We start from the raw sequence: 16,210 nt of genomic DNA, 5'->3' as shown, positions 1-16,210 counted from the left end.
GGACTTGTTCCAGATTTGATGATTTCAGCATGAGTGGACTTACCCATTATCTCTCAGAAACCTTTTTTTTTTTTAATTTATTTATTTTATTATTTAAAGGAAAAATACACCCCGTTTTCTCTTTCAATATTTTAATTTATATTTTACTAAGAAACTGAAGCAGTATATTTTATTTTATAATAAAATTATTTAATTATTTCAGAAATCTCGTTTATAATAATATTTTTAATTTTTTAAAACCAATTTGTATTACTTCATTTCATTTTAATTTTATTAATAAATTAATTTATGGATAATGTAACTTAGAATATACATAGTTCTTGGAGGTTCTGAATAAAATCAAAGAAACGTACCAAATTGGTTAGAATTGCATCCAACTAAAATTAGGTTTTTCATTAAAAATGAATTTGGACTGATAAAAAATAATTAATTTTATATTTTTAGTATATATAGAATTATATATAATTTAATATTATTTTTTATTTACATATATATTTAATAATTTTAATTATAAATATATTAAATCACCTTATTTTTTTTTATTAATATATATAGTTAAAGATTATATAATTATGAAATAGTTAAAAGATGTTGTGTATTAATAAATAATTTTAAAATTTAAATAATAATTTGTATAAAAACATTTCATGACAATAATTATAAAAAAATACTTTAGAAATTAATTAAAACTCAGAATGGAACTGGATAAAATTGAATTAGAAAAAGTGTTGAGATTTGAACTAAATTAGAGTCAAAACATCAAAGAATTAAATTGAAATTAAAATATTAAAAAACCGAAACTATACAAAATTTCAATTTTTAGATAAACTCCAAATCAAATTTGAATCGCACATTCCTAAGGGTAACTATGCTAAGTGCTAATTCTCTGATATATAAATGAATAAGTAAAATAATATCCTTCTTTATCCATGACAGAGCTCTTAGTATAAAATTTTTGTTTTAATTAAATTTTACACTGAAATATTCATCAGAAAACTTTAGAAACATGAATATTATAATTTTAATTGCAAGTGAAATGTTTTAAATGAATAACACAATAATTTTAATTAAAATAAGTGTTTTTTTATTTGTGGGCTATAAAAATATAAGAAAATAAAATTTATAATTTATTTGGAGCTGAGGAGCTAAAAATTTTTCAGTAAATGGATAGAATTGTAAATTATGGTTAATATTCATAGCTTATTTGACATTCATATTTTTTAAAAAAATTACCATTTTAAATGTCATAAAAAATAATTTTAAAAAAAAATACCTAATTGTTTTGGATTTTTTATTAGTGAACCTGGAGTGAACCATCTTGACAAATAAAGATAGAATTCTTTTTGTACCTTTCCAAGGCTTGGACGAAATATCCAGGCAACATGCCAGTTGTTTGGCAATGCAGCTGTACGAAGGCTGAACCATAGGTTCCACCATTTGTTAGCTCACCTGCATTGCCTGAGAATTTCATTTGACGCTAGTAAGAACTTGAAAGATATGTCAGGTAGGAGATGGGTTTTTAGACGGGGAAGGAATCTTGGGTTAAACTTCTATTATCCATCAAAAACAATGTCAACTCATCCAGTCCGTGATTACCAAAGAAAAATTATCCAAGGAAAAATAAAAAATTTCCCAAGTCTAGATCATTTCTTTTTCAAGTGATACCATTTATGATAAATATGACTGCTCTCTTATTGGATTCAATGGATTCCAGAATCCGAGCCGGCTACCTCTATAAATAATAATGGTATATTCCTCTTTCTCTCCTAGGTGTATAATTTATTGCACTTTACTACACAGCCTATGAGCGAGGAGACTACATATGTCTCGAAGCTGTCGTGCTGCTATGCTCTTCGTAAATTTCGCTGGGTTGGATGGGAGATGTTTTCGGCTACAAGAATTAGAGCAGCAAAACCAGGAATGATGAGCCATTTCCACCAGCCAAAGCTTTTGCAAATCTCATCCAGCATATATTAAGCCCTTTTAACAGCCTTCTGAAGTCATTGTTAATAAGCAAAAAGTAAGAAACCATGCACTTCCTCTGGTATGGTCTTGTGATGTTTGGAACGATTGCCATTGCATTTGCATTGTACACCCTGGTAATGATTGGATGGCGCAAATCCCATAATCGGTTTTCTCATCCAGAATTAACCAGCCCTGCAGAGCAGAACAGCAATGTTTCAATGAACCTGAGTCCATATTCGGCTTCAACATTCAGGTACCAGAAAGGAATAAGAAATACAGAAGCACCTGAAACTGAATGTATTGTCTGCTTATCAGAATTTCAGGATGAGGAATACGTTCGGCAGCTTTCACATTGCAGGCACTCATTTCATGCTCCTTGTATAGACATGTGGCTTTACTCTCATTCTGACTGTCCCCTTTGTCGCACACCAATCCATCGACTGGATTCTGAAGATGGTGTACTGACAACAGAGAACTCCATAGAGGGCATGCTAGATGTTAGAATTTCATCTTGAGCTTTCTCCTCCACCTGGTTCCTTATCCGACCAATATGTCATCATGATGTGTCTACTTGGGGAAAACAAACAATTAAAGTTCTTGGAAGGTACAAAATCTTTTGTATATCTAAAGAATCATGAGCTTTTCCCGATTCAACACAGTTATTTGGAAAGATTATTGAAATAACATTAACAATCATCATTCTATGTTTGGTGGGATACATGATAGTTTAACCTATTGCCTACTAGCAACAAACACCTCAGAAACATAAAAAATTAACAGAAGCTCCAAACAAACTATATACAAAAAGAAATATAATTCTTTCACCATTATACCAACTTTGCAATTCAGAGACAAGTGTTACATAGTCCATTTTGTCCATATAGCAAAGCAAAGCTATTCTTTCTCATCATCTCCCAAATCACATCCTTCTTAAATTATCTAATCTTGCCTGTAAATCATCATCTATCCCACTCTCTTCAGGAGTCCCAGTTGATTCGGCTTGGGCAACCTTATTCTTTGCAGCTGGTGCAGAGACAGCAGCTGAAGGTGCATTCACCAGCTTCACAAGAAAGGAAAAAATCATAATAATTACAGCATGCCTTCAATGTTCCTCTTTGGATGACATGGCATTAGTGCACATTGAGTGATGTTTTTCTTGCTTCAAAAGCTAAATTTATTAGAACAAGAAGAAAGAAAAAGATGAGAGGAAACGGATATACCTCATTATTGATGTTAATTCCAATCTCATCAAGCACCTGATTTACAAGCTCTTCTGTTTCTTCTTCTTCAGCATCTCCTTCCAAAGCATCGTCAATAGCATCACCCATCACCTCAGTAACCATTTCCATCTTTTCGTTCTGCCTCTCAAACTCTTGCATTATCTTCTGCAATGATGGCAAGTTCATCTGCCTATTCATCTGGCCCATTGCCTTTGTGACACCTTTCATGGCCTCCCCCATTGCTTGAGTGGATTTCAATGTCTGAAAAACAAATTCATTTTTGAACATCAAACAGCTGCCAGTGACAAAGCAATATTTGGTAGGCAAAAGCATATGTCTGTGATATGTTTGTCACTGAAATCATATAGCAAACTGATATTGGTCATTGCTCCAAATATCAAAGAACTGTTTATGTCAAAGCATACAATAAATAGACATTGAATAGTCAGCTTATTGAAGCAACAAACTTGGTAATTCTGTTTCTAAAGAACAGATAGGGATTCCTGATTTTTCCAGAATATCCAGCTTTTGTCTCTGAAAACCAAATATATTGATCAAGTTTAAAATATTACATTTCACCTATAAGTCTTTTTAGGGGGGATCTTTTCACCCATAAGTTGAAACTAATACCTGAAATCTTGATCCACCAGCACCAACACAAGTAAAATATAACAAAATCAGGTTAATTCTTTTTTCTCTTCATATATGAAGATGCTCAATGCTGTATTTGGAACATTAGACAAAATAAGAAATGACAAATGGAAATGCCCAATCCAAGAGATAGTGATTAAGAAGTTGCTATTCATATTTTCACAATCAACAAGGAGCATACGTGCGAAACATTGCTGTCATGAACACACAAATAATGAATGGAGAACACCATTGCAAAAACACACCTGGATTCTTAAAGCCACACCCTGGAGTTGTGATTTAAGCTTATAGAACTTTTCAATCTGATGTCTCGTTCTTATTAGGTCTTTTGCCATTACCCTCACAGCTCCCTGAAAAGAAAAGGATGCAAATAAACCTTTACATGATACATATTGATAAAGAACCATCACTAGGGATCAGAAAATACTGATTTCATTCAACCCAGTAAAGTACCATACAACTGCTCAAGAACTGATAAAAGAAGTTTAATCAAATTGATGACATACAAAAATAACTGATTCCAACACAACTATTTCATAATCCACATAACTACTTCATAATCCAGTGAACCAACGAATCCAACAAACCATTCTCACATCTCGCACATAGAATCAGATGAGAACATTGAACCTTCAAAGTAGCATCATTTGCAGGAACTATAATGCCAAAGAAAATAGCAAACCTTAAACTGTCCCCAGTAATTCCCATTTCCCAAATAAAAAGGAAGTTCCCCACAATGCCAACCATATGACTATCCTACGCAAACAACTGCAGAATCCAAGAGAGATCCACTGCCCAACTCTCAGAACCTCCTCAACAGTTGTCTTAATAAACCCATAACCTTTGGGTCTTCCACAAACATTTGCCAAAAAAATTTCCCTACAATCCATTGACCCAAACCACTGGGTGTCTGGGTCCTCCACTTTCCACCTCTCTCTCTCTCTCCAGAGAACTATTTCTGAACATGGTCATATGACTGTGGAGATGTGGCCCAAAAGCCCGCCTATGCGTCTCTTCTGCTATATAAAAGAAAATGCAATTCTCATATTTTGCTGTCAGCAGTTTCCTATATGTATTTAGAAAAACCATTCAGAGTAAGCAATTAACTAATGATAAGCAATACAACAACACAACTATCAGAGAAGAGTCCCTAGCTTCTGATGTGACCAAAGCATCAGCAATTCAATGTTGTTAGTTTTCAAAAGTAATAACATTTATCAACTTTGCAGGTGGTAGACTTCATTGAACGGGGATACCTATTAAGCCCAAAAGGGATAGGAAAATAACAAAAGCAACAATTCAATCCAATTCAATCTATAAACGAAGTTGAAGACGTGTTTTACCATCTGCCCTTGTTTAGCATTCTTCTTTATCTCCACAATCAGCTTCTTTTCTTGAGCTTGAAGACCTTGTCTTTCCCTCTCTATTTCTCTAATCGACTTATCTATCATCCTCTTATTCTCCCTCAGAAGCTCTGCAAACAAAAAAAAAAAAAGAAAGCTCCAATCCTGGATCATATAATCATTTCTTACATTGTTGAATTCACTTCAAACACCTACGAAAACTAAGAAGTCCAATTAAAATTGGAATTAAAAGATAAATACACTACTAAATTCAGAAGTTGTAGAAGTGGAAAAGAACAAGTGGAAAACCTGCAGGAGTCTTCCTCTTCTCAAAGAGAAAACTCATTTTCTATCTTCTTCGTAAAAACTCTCTCTCTCTCTCTTCCCTTTCCCTTCTTCAATAGAAGATTGCTTCGCTTTGCTGTGTATTGTTTGCTTCTGGTATCAATTCAACGCGCCACGGTTGTTGGGAAGGTACGTGACTTCGTGAGCTGGGCTGGGCCGACAATTTCAGACCCATCCATTAAAATATGTCAAACTTCGAGGCCCATTAGCCCGCTGGACTCCCATTACACACTCTCTTAGGAAGATTTTTTTTTAAGGTAATGCAAGGTTTTTAAAGGTTTTTTAATATTTTTAAAAATTTTAAAATTTCAACCCAACAAAATAAATAATTGGAAAGATTTTCTCTTTAAAAATTTTCACTTTCTTTTCAAATATAAAAAATTATAAATAAATTTAAATCTCGTTATCAATAAATTTTAGATTAGTTCTTAATTAAAATTACTTTTAATTAAAATAAAAAAAATAATTTAATATATAACAATTAGTGTTAGTAAAATCGACTAAGTTGAATTAATAAATTTTAATTTAATGATATTAAAATTATTTTTAAGATTAGGTAATCTCGAATTCAAATTATAATCGAAATGAATTAAAAAATAATAATAATAAGTAGGCTGGCACAATCCCATACTTGGGATGGTGAAATGGGCCATCGCTGAGCCACAGCCTCTGCCCAGTGCAATATGGCTTGGATTTTAGAAATTGTCCTATTCCTCTGCCAGGCCCATAGCTAACCTTCCATCATGGAATTTTTTTTTATTGTTTTTTGTTAAAAAATATATCTAAATATTATTATAAATCATTTTATAAATATCTAAATTATCAATCATTTTAAATAATAATTTTATTTTTTTAAAAAAGTTAATTTTTAAATTAATCAAACTAATTTAAATGAGTCAATTTCAAATCAAGTACTGCAAGTTATTGATTTATATGTTGGTATAATTTGAAAACTTCTAATGCATTTTTTTATAATAATTTACAATTTCCATAGATTTCATCTAATCATGCCAAAGCTGTCCCTCTCATGAACATGGATGGATATGGTAAGCAGCAAAATCTACAGAGTCATAGTGCAAACTTCATTATCAGGCTAAGCACCAAAAGCTTCACTTTCAGGAGGCATTCACATATGTATAGGCTTATAGCAAATACCAAACAAATTTTTAATAGCAAGTAATGGTTAACATCAAATTAACTATTCTGGAGTCAATCGCCGACCATAAAATCTCCAAGATTTCAATTCTATGAACAAAACCTATGCGATAAAGACCCATACCAAATCATAGGCTACAATTATTTATACACTATTTTTAAGCACACAATCTTAGTTTTGTCCTTGTCTTAGGTTTCTTTTTTTCTAAATACAAGCCATAGGGCTTCAACTGGCCTGGAAGTATAGTGTACTGGACTGATGTGCTGAAAAGAAGAATTCATTATGGTGTGAATAAACTGATCTGAAAATACCCATGACTGAAATGTGGCGAGTATCATTGTCCTTGGTGGCTTTTTCCTATTTGCCTTGGTCATTTTCATTGGAAACTGAAGAACAAGGATAATTAGCAATCGTTTTCTTTATAATTGCAGTGTGATAGTTATAGGTCAAAGAGTGGTTACAGCCCATGAAAACTGCTGCTTTTTATGTTCATCGATCGGTGTTTACCTATATTGATCGAAGAAAGCTCATATCCTTTGAGTCTTTGACTGGTAATCGAGAAATTAAAGCTCCCAGCAGCCATATCCTAATTATAATCTATAGAGGCCATGACTTAAGCATATAGTGCTTTAATTCAACTGTTCAAGCCATGTGAAATCTCACCTGTTTTTTACCTATAAAAATGACTTCTTCTTTTTCCATTCTTGAAAGCAATATCTTTTTTTTTCTTTTTTTTTTAATTAAAAAGATAAAGTGAATTCATGGACTAATATGATTCAATAGTTCAAATCTCTACGTACACTTCATGGAATTCTACACTTGCTCTTTGTAAAGCAATTGGTTACACATATAGAAGAATAATTCAAGCGCAGATCGAAATGATTAGTAATGGTATGTGTTATTATTGCAAGCTCTAGAATTTTGTTCCCGATGAGTAGCTTTCTAATAATTTCCATTACATCAAGGACAAGAAGAAAACTCAGTAAGGCAGCAAGTTTTCTTGCCTGAAAATACAGACTTGTCTTTGTTTCTATTCTATCTTCAATAAAAAGAAGAGAAAGCCTTCTACATTAAATATATGCAGGATTCTTCCAGTGCTTCTTTTCATGCACAAATTGCCAAAAATCTTGAAGCAAAGCCAATTCACAGCTGGAAATATAGCTGACATACGTTACATGAAAAGCTCTGAATGTCATGATGTGTTCAGGAAACTGTCATCAACTGCGAAAATTCAAGAAAGAAAACCCAAGTAAAGAATCAACTTTGGTTCATTTTCTTGCCAAGAATTTGTTCAATCCTTTCTTTTCTAATTTGAAAAAAAAAATAGAAAATCATTTTCATATATTGCAAAAACTAAATTTTTAAAGAAATGAGATTTAAAGCGATTTTAAACTTGGGTCTTGTTAATCAAAGTGAATAAAGGAAAAGCTGCGAACTGAATAAAGAGTTGCCCACAATAATCTTCTTGGGATCACCAAAAATAAAAAGAAAATTCTGTTATTTCACTTTCTCCTTTCCTGTGATGCCCTTCTTAAAAGATAACTTCTATTCAATCTCCATGGGCATTTTGATCATTTCAGTTACTAGATGACGTGGCCACACGTGAACACAAGTACAAGTTGCAGGAGATGGATGGCGGTGATTCTTTTGCCAGGAGACAAGGGGGCAATGGTAATTATCCAAGAGGTCCCAATGTTGATATTTTCCTTTTTTAATTTCTGTATTATTTTTTTTTCCTTAAAATAATGCCTCTCAATGAGATATTACGAATGAAATTCAGAATTGGTTATTATTGATTTAATATTTAACTAATTTCAATTTTTAAAATCAGTTTAATAATAATAATAATAATAATAAGATAATTTTTAATTATTATTTTTAAAATAATTTTTTTTTAATAACAGTTCAATAAAAAATGACAAGCGAACAGACTATAAAATATAAATTCGCCATTCTTCAATAAATAGTTACAAAAAGAGTTAACCTCATCGTTATCCCCAGGAGGCATTGGATCCTTTTTATATTTTACCAACAATTGAATTAATAATTTTCATTCTTAAGGTGATCAGTTTCATTCTTAAGGTGATCAGTTAGGTAAATAACAATGGCACAGTTATTTTAGAAATGAGAAACAGCAAATGAATGGATTTCTTCTCTTCTTTGAAATAATAATAATAATAATAATAATCATAATTTAGTCTGAAGCCGCACATCCAAAAATGTCAATTACAATAAGGTCTCACTGAATCTATTAATTTTGAATGAGTTTGTCTATGTTAAGAAAATATTCGAAAAAATTTGAGGGACGATTATGTTTAAATATTCTGATTATAATGGCCTTTTTGAAGAGAGATGATGCTATTCTAAGTTCAAATGGCATGACAATTCATTAGAGCTGAGCATTAATTAGGAATGCAAAATGTTGTTTTGTATTAATCTGTTGTATTAATTCTCAGAATCCAACCTTTAAGCCAAAGTTTGAAAAAATATGGGTTTTTTAGAGATGAGTAACAAAGAGCTGATTTTGGGTAAAGAAAATTTATATCTTTCAACAAATGGTTTAAAGGCCTGGGTACTGTCTTGAGATTTTTTCTGGCCATTTTGGCTAATGGTTATCTCGACACTGCATAAGTATTATTATGCATAACTATCATTATATCTAATCAAAGTTAGAAGGCTATGGACCAACGATAGTATCAGAGCTAGTTATTGAACGAGAGGTACATAAATAAGATATTGATTGATGATGGGTAAAGAGATTCGGTTCTAATTTGCTTCGATATTAATTTTGATCAATTTAATATTATTAATTTTAATTTCAATTTAATTTTGAGTTGGCCATAACTAGATTTAATGTAAAAGTCATAACTCTCTATTACAATGGTTTCATCTTGTTTAAATCCCTCCATATATATATATATATATATATATATATATATATATATATATATATATATATATATATATAGTTTCATTTTCATTTTGTGTGAACCTTTATATACTAGCCAGGGAATGATATGTTTTCAGTCATTGAATCAAATTAGGTTAGGCTAATTTTGTGTGATTTTGAACCCACTACAATCATTCTTCAAACACAACTCAAAACTCTTAGCAATTTGATAATTAAACTGACATTGATATATGTAAGATCATTTACTTGCTTGTATGTACATGACACTTTCATCAAGTCTCATAAGATTGAAAATTTGAATGGACAGAAATGGTATCTCATGAAACAAATTTTCCACTAGAATTGACATGAACTAATTAATTAAACTTTAGATATGCATTACAGATATATAATTAGATGGGTCGTTGGAAGTTTTGGGGATGTAGAATTTAGAAAAGCCATGAGACTGCTTAGAAATCTCACAAACTTTGTCCTTTTTGTCTACAAAGCAACCACAACAGGAAGTAAAAAACAAGATTATATAGCAAGCACTAACAGCAACATGTATCAAATCTAAGGCTTAACTCTTCAATCTCACAAGACAAAAAACATAAATAATTGCTTTTAGCTGACCCATTATGCACCCTTCTCCATGGACACTCTTAAAGTCACTTAAAACCAATCATCGACTAATTTGTGGTGTGCACTCAAACCCTAATCCAAATTGGTCTGCAACACAAGTAGCTATACCCAAATAATTAATCAGCTTGCATGCCTCCTAATACGATATGAACTAGCTATGTATGCACGGTTGGTAAGTGACATTGCATGCCCCTCCAAAGCTGGCCCCACAAGAATTACTTACATATATTTTGTTTGTTTTTATTTCAAAGAATGCCCTGTTAATGATTTGCTGCAATATTGATTGATTAATTAATTAATTAATTGATCATTAATTACATTAATTAGTTTTATCATGACTAAGACAATAATTGAGATAATTATTTAATTTGTTTTATGGTGGTGATTAGCTGTGCGTGGGACAAGTACAAGTGTACAACTGGTGTTGTGCTTCTTGCTAAAATAGCTCAGTGAGGCTTCAAACCCCGGCTGAGATATTATCATATTGAGATCTTGCAATATAAGAGTTTTGCGTACTGAAACACTTATTATAAGATTTTTTTTTTAATTTTTGTGTATATTAATTTTTTAGGTATATATATGCATCTTATAAATTTATAAAAACTTAACTTCTTTTGTTTAATATGCCTTGCTTTAAGTTAGATGTATTGGATTGGCCTATTGATCGGTGTTTAATTAGACCGTTTATATTAAGTTTTTTTAACTTTTTTTAATTCATAACTCATGTTAAATTTTTTCTTATTTTTTTAATTAATAAATTTTAGATGATGATTATGGTCATGATCTTAGGGTTGTCAAAGGGAAAACTTTGTCAACGATTAAGGGTAGGTGGTCTCACACCCACTGTTCCAATATTCTCATCATTCTTATCTAACTTCCCACTTCACCAACCATATGGAAACATGTAATTCTTTTATATCCCATTGGAAATAAACATGATTTTTGGTTAAATAATTAATCAAGCTTAAGTAGATTAATTCTTCATTTATCCTTCTATTAAGTAAGAAATTTTCAAGCCAATAATTGCACTTAAATTGCATGGAAATTAAATTACCTAGACAATATATCACTTATTGATTTCTTTTCAATTGAATTGACACACACCTTAGTACAATGGTCCCCCATAAATTATTTTCTAAACTATAGCCATTTTGGACCTATAACTCTTTTGACTACAGGATAGCCTTTTCTTTTCCTACAGTCCAATGCTCTATGCTAACTTTTAATTAAAATTAATTGCTTGTTTAAAAAATTCCAAAGAAGAATCTGTATTATGATAACTTAATTAGCAGATGCACACTGTTATGATTTAGTGGTCCTCTTTAGTGTGTTGAAGTCTTCGCTAATTCATATTAAATATTATATTTTGGGATTTATTTATTTGCACACTAACTGTTTTCAATATGAATGCATGTGCTAATTGAATTAATGTTCAAAGTGAGATCATTTGAAGGGCCAACTAAACAAGATTAGTATCTAATTTATATGGGATTTTCTGTTAATCATAATTAATTCCTCTCTCTGGTGTTAAAATTCAGAAATGCTGTGATTGATTTTATTAGGGTTTGCTCTTTTGCACAAAGCAAGCTATAACTTGTTATTATTGTAACACCCCAAATTTTTAAATTTATTATTTTGTGAGTAATATTAATATTTTATTTTATTTAAATTTTAGGAAATTTTTTGAAATTTTTCGGATTTTCGAAATCAGGTTTGATTTCCCGAAAATATAAAATTATAATAATTTTTAAAAATTAATTTAAAGACCACGTGACAAAACTAAAAATATATTTGGACTCTACGAATTTTTCTGAGTTTTCTAGAATTTATTGGAAATTTTTGGGCCTCGTTTTCGATCCCAAGGCAGAGTAAAAATTCAATATTTTGTATTCTGAATCGGACCGGCCGAATCGGACCGGCCTTTCTTTTCTTCTTCTTCTCTTCCCTGTGCGTCCCGACCCACCTTCCTTTCTCTCCCGTTTTCTCTTTCCTCCCTCTTCCTCAGGCCGCGCCACCGCCACCCAGCCTTCCCCACCTCGCCGGCGCACCGCCCAGCGCCTCCCCACAGCAGGCCAACTCTCCAGGCAGCCAGAAACACACGCGAAAGCCCACCTACGCGCGTGCGTCGTTTCGGCTTTCCGATCAAAATTCAGCCGATCCGGCCACCGATTGGGCCGAGTCTTGTGTCAAACACCATCTACACCTCAAGAGCTTTCCATAGACACTAAGAATACCAAAATTCATCGAGCAGTTTGCCCAATTTTTATCTGGGAAGTTTTAACCCATTTCGACTTTTGGGCTAGATTTCTCGCAAACCGTGAACCTCAAGAGAAAATCGATAGTACCAGAGTGCTCCACTCATCGAGAGCTTCGCGGCAATATAAATTTCAAAATTTTCCGACACCGTTTTTCGGTGGGTCCCACGAAGTATTTTTCCGAGCATTAAATGAGCTTAGAAAATTCTGTAAAAATTATATACTAACCCCCGTGTTGTGGGCTTCGTGTAGATACCTTCAATTCGTGGAAATTTGACGGTTGCCCGGGTCTGTGAATTTCCGGCCAGACAAATCGGCTACCGAAAAAGTCTTGGAATTGGATCGAGATTTTGGCTACCCCACCATTGTCAGATGTCCCGAGAGCATCCCCGGAGTCGGAATCGGCATAGGTAAACCCGAACCTTGCTTTTTCGTAATTTTCTAGTGCTTAAATTGGATTAAAATTTCATAAAATATTTGTGGTAGCTCAGAAAATTATGATTCTTTTTGCAATAGCTTAGTAATATTGCTAAGAACCGTGGGGCAAGTTTTAGAATTTTTAGAGCTTATTTGGGTAGTTTTTGCAAAAAGAGTCAATTATAAGGACAAAACTGTAATTTTATATATTGTAATTGATGAATGTTTGGATGGGCCCAGGAGGGGCTATGTGATGTGATTGAGATGTGGATATATGGTTTGTGAATATAGAAGTGTGTTTTAAGCCTTTTTGCAGGTTGGGTAGGTCCTAGGTATAGGGGAGATTCTGCCGGATTTTCGGCACGACTTAGGACGTGTTTAGTCTTTTCTTGGTTTGTATTGAGTCAATTGTATTAAATAATTATAATAAAATTATCAGGTGAGCTGGGACCGCCTTCCTCCTCCGCCCAGCCACCACAGTGACTTCGGTTGAGTCTGTGAGTAAAATATTAATTTTAATTGTAATTTCGATATTATTATATGTTCAAACATGCCCATGCATCACTTATATGTAAATATCCATGTAGTTAAATCTAGGCACGTTTTATGTTGCATTCATAACTGTTAAAGTGCCATGGATGTTGTTGTGGTAATTTAGAGCAGTGTGCGTGAGTTGGCGTGCGTGTGGTGTAGTGTTGGCTATGAACAGGACGGGTAGACACGGCTTGAGATCTTCGCTGGGACCCAGTCCTTCGGGGTAGACACGGCTTGAGTTCTTTGCTGGGACCCCGATTTGGTTTATTAAGTGGAAGTCTGAGCTTAAGTTCTTCGCTAGCACAGTTAGATTAAGAGGGCTGTATAGGGGATCAGCTCCCATATATATATTGTTTGACATTATTGGGTGTGTGAGTACTCCAAATTACCTTTTTGCTGTTATGATATGAAAATATTGACGATGTTGCATTTCACTCTACAGGGCGCATTAGCTTTAGATAGCTATAGAGATTATGGTTAAAATTGATATTTTACTCTCTGAGTTGAACACTCACTCCTGTTCATTATTTTTCAGGCTACAGGAGGATTATTGTTGTGGTTAACCTGCTTTTCTCCTTCGCAGGTTGTTTATTAATGTTTGTATAATTCTGTTAACTTCTAGAATTTTCGCATGTGTTAGAAATATTTATTTGATTTGGGTCTGTAATATAATTACCATGTTGGACCTGCAAACTTATTATATGCATGTATGTTGGACTGGATGAGGGAGCTGAGCTCCCATCTATTTTATGACATTTGAGTATGTGGAGGGTGAGCTGAGCTCCTCAATTGATTATATATTGTGTTTACAGGTCAAGTGAGTCAAAAATTCTCTGTTGAAAGGTCCATTTTATGGCCGGACTCTGTCCGGTTGAATTCTTGAAATTGGGTCCAAATGGGCCTTAGAGTTAGGTTGAGGAATAGTTAGGCTTACTACGGGCCTCGGGGGCTTTAGGCTGGCCCATGTCCTAGTGCCGGTCCGGCCCATAGATTGGGTCGTGACAGTTATGTTCAACCTTTGTAATGATGTTAACCAATTTTTATAATCAAATTATTATTTTGTAATGCAAAATTTTAATAATTGTTTTAAAATTTTTAAAATTAAAATTAACTTAAAATTAAATTTTAATAATTTCTTTTTAACCCAAATAACTTTGGAACCACAATTGCCGTAAAGTTGTGTTTTTTTTTTTTTTTTTTTTGTCATTTTTGCATTTGGAGTTGGAGATCCATGGCATCAATGATCAACTTTGGTCCTCTAAAAACTATTCCTCCAAAGGGTTTGGTGAAGGAGGGATCTACCAATTATATGAGAACCTATAGTTGAGACCACAAAATGAACCAAAGCCTTGCTAAAAAGAAATGAGCAAAAAAAAAAAAAAGTGCAAAATTACTACAAAGGCTTGGATCACAAATTTGGATGCTCAATTTTAGACTAACATACAGAATATATAATGGTCATACATGCATGCAACTTTATATATATATATATATATATATATATATATATATATATATATATATATATATATAAAATAAAGATTGGAAGGTAAAAACTTGAATTCAGATCTATCAGGTGAGTGATATGTTTTATTTAATAATAAAATTAAGTCAGGTTAAACTACACGCATGCAACTTTAAAGTTAACAATACATGAATATGTGTAGACACTCCATTATTTTCGTGTATATATACATTGATACGTAAACATAATGTGATCTTATAATTAAACAGGACCCATCAATTAAATTAATGGATCAATCATGTCATTGGATTAATTATATTTTAGTTATAATTTATTAAAAATTTTAATAAAAGCATTTTTTACTGAAATTTAAATTTGAGACTTTACAATTAAAAAATGATTCCAGTATCACGATGGGACTTTAACATGGAGAAAGATTTAATTACCTCATACTACTAGTTATATACATATGTATTTGTAAAATTAATCCATCATTTATTAGATCCTTTATTATTTTCATGTGCATGAGACACTTAATATTGGGAGGCTATCAATCAAGAAAATGTCATAAAATAGGAAGGTATGAAAATGAAATTATTAGTGGGCATGGTGTCTTTTAGCAAATTGGAGAAGACATAACAAAAACTTTAAAACCCATGCTTATACCTAGAAGCCAACCAAATTTGACATCAGGGCTTAGAGGATCAAAGCTTAGATCCTTTTGTCTACATCTTTAGGGACCATGCACATCTATCCTCTTCTTCTTTTCTTTCCACTAACATCATCAATATTCACCTTCTTTTAGCTAGATTTACCACCTTCAAAACAGTGCCAACACCGGAAAATTACATTCCGGCTAACCAATTTTCTATAATAATTCAAATTTAAAAAAGTTTGATTTAAAGAAAACTATATAAATATTATTAAATAAATCAAGTAGAGCTTTTTTGACTAATAATCCTTGGTATCCATGGTGAGGTAGTGCTATTTTGAAGCAAAATAAGGACCCACTTAGTGACTCAGAAAAACAAAACAAAAAGAAAGCTATCTCTTTCGATCTCGAGCCATTGATGGTAGAAAATCTGCCTTTGCTTTAACCTCATCTCCTTCTTCATGAATTTTTTTTTATTTAAACCCGATTTATCACACGCGATATACATGATAAAATCCACTTACTAAATAGGTGATTTTATATTTTAAATTTATGATAAACCGGATCTAGGTAAGAATTTTCCTTTATTCACCATCTTTACCCTTTCTTTTTTCCCTATCGCGTGTGAATGCAATTGTAGAATCTTTCAGTGACTTCTTCTTTACTTTCTCTTCT

At 32.5% G+C, this 16,210-nt stretch overlaps 2 protein-coding genes across 4 annotated transcripts; one reads left to right on the top strand and one right to left on the bottom strand.

The window, feature by feature from the left end:
* Window positions 1–2,030: 2,030 nt before the first annotated feature.
* Window positions 2,031–2,480, top strand: LOC110664106 (RING-H2 finger protein ATL63-like). Its single transcript, XM_021823646.2, has one exon. The coding sequence runs from the start codon at window positions 2,031–2,033 to the stop codon at window positions 2,478–2,480; it is 450 nt and encodes a 149-aa protein (XP_021679338.2).
* A 144-nt stretch (window positions 2,481–2,624) lies between these two features.
* On the bottom strand, window positions 2,625–5,646 carry LOC110641564 (vacuolar protein sorting-associated protein 2 homolog 1). 3 transcript variants are annotated; one of them, XM_021793346.2, is made up of 5 exons: window positions 5,489–5,646; window positions 5,180–5,310; window positions 4,082–4,186; window positions 3,186–3,446; window positions 2,625–3,025 (listed from the first exon to the last, which is right to left on the bottom strand). In XM_021793346.2, the coding sequence occupies exons 1-5, from the start codon at window positions 5,523–5,525 to the stop codon at window positions 2,885–2,887; spliced, it is 675 nt and encodes a 224-aa protein (XP_021649038.2). In that variant the 5' UTR covers window positions 5,526–5,646; the 3' UTR covers window positions 2,625–2,884. The 3 variants fall into 3 exon arrangements, with proteins under 3 accessions (XP_021649038.2, XP_021649037.1, XP_021649036.1); XM_021793345.2 differs by having other exon boundaries at window positions 5,180–5,400; window positions 5,489–5,621; XM_021793344.2 differs by having other exon boundaries at window positions 5,180–5,391; window positions 5,489–5,613.
* Between the last annotated feature and the right edge of the window lie 10,564 nt (window positions 5,647–16,210).

This window comes from Hevea brasiliensis, chromosome 6, assembly GCF_030052815.1.
Source record: "Hevea brasiliensis isolate MT/VB/25A 57/8 chromosome 6, ASM3005281v1, whole genome shotgun sequence".
In the NCBI taxonomy this organism is placed as follows: domain Eukaryota; kingdom Viridiplantae; phylum Streptophyta; class Magnoliopsida; order Malpighiales; family Euphorbiaceae; genus Hevea; species Hevea brasiliensis.
The sequence above is the reverse complement of the archived record's forward strand: the minus strand, read 5'-3'. Positions and strand labels throughout refer to the sequence as shown.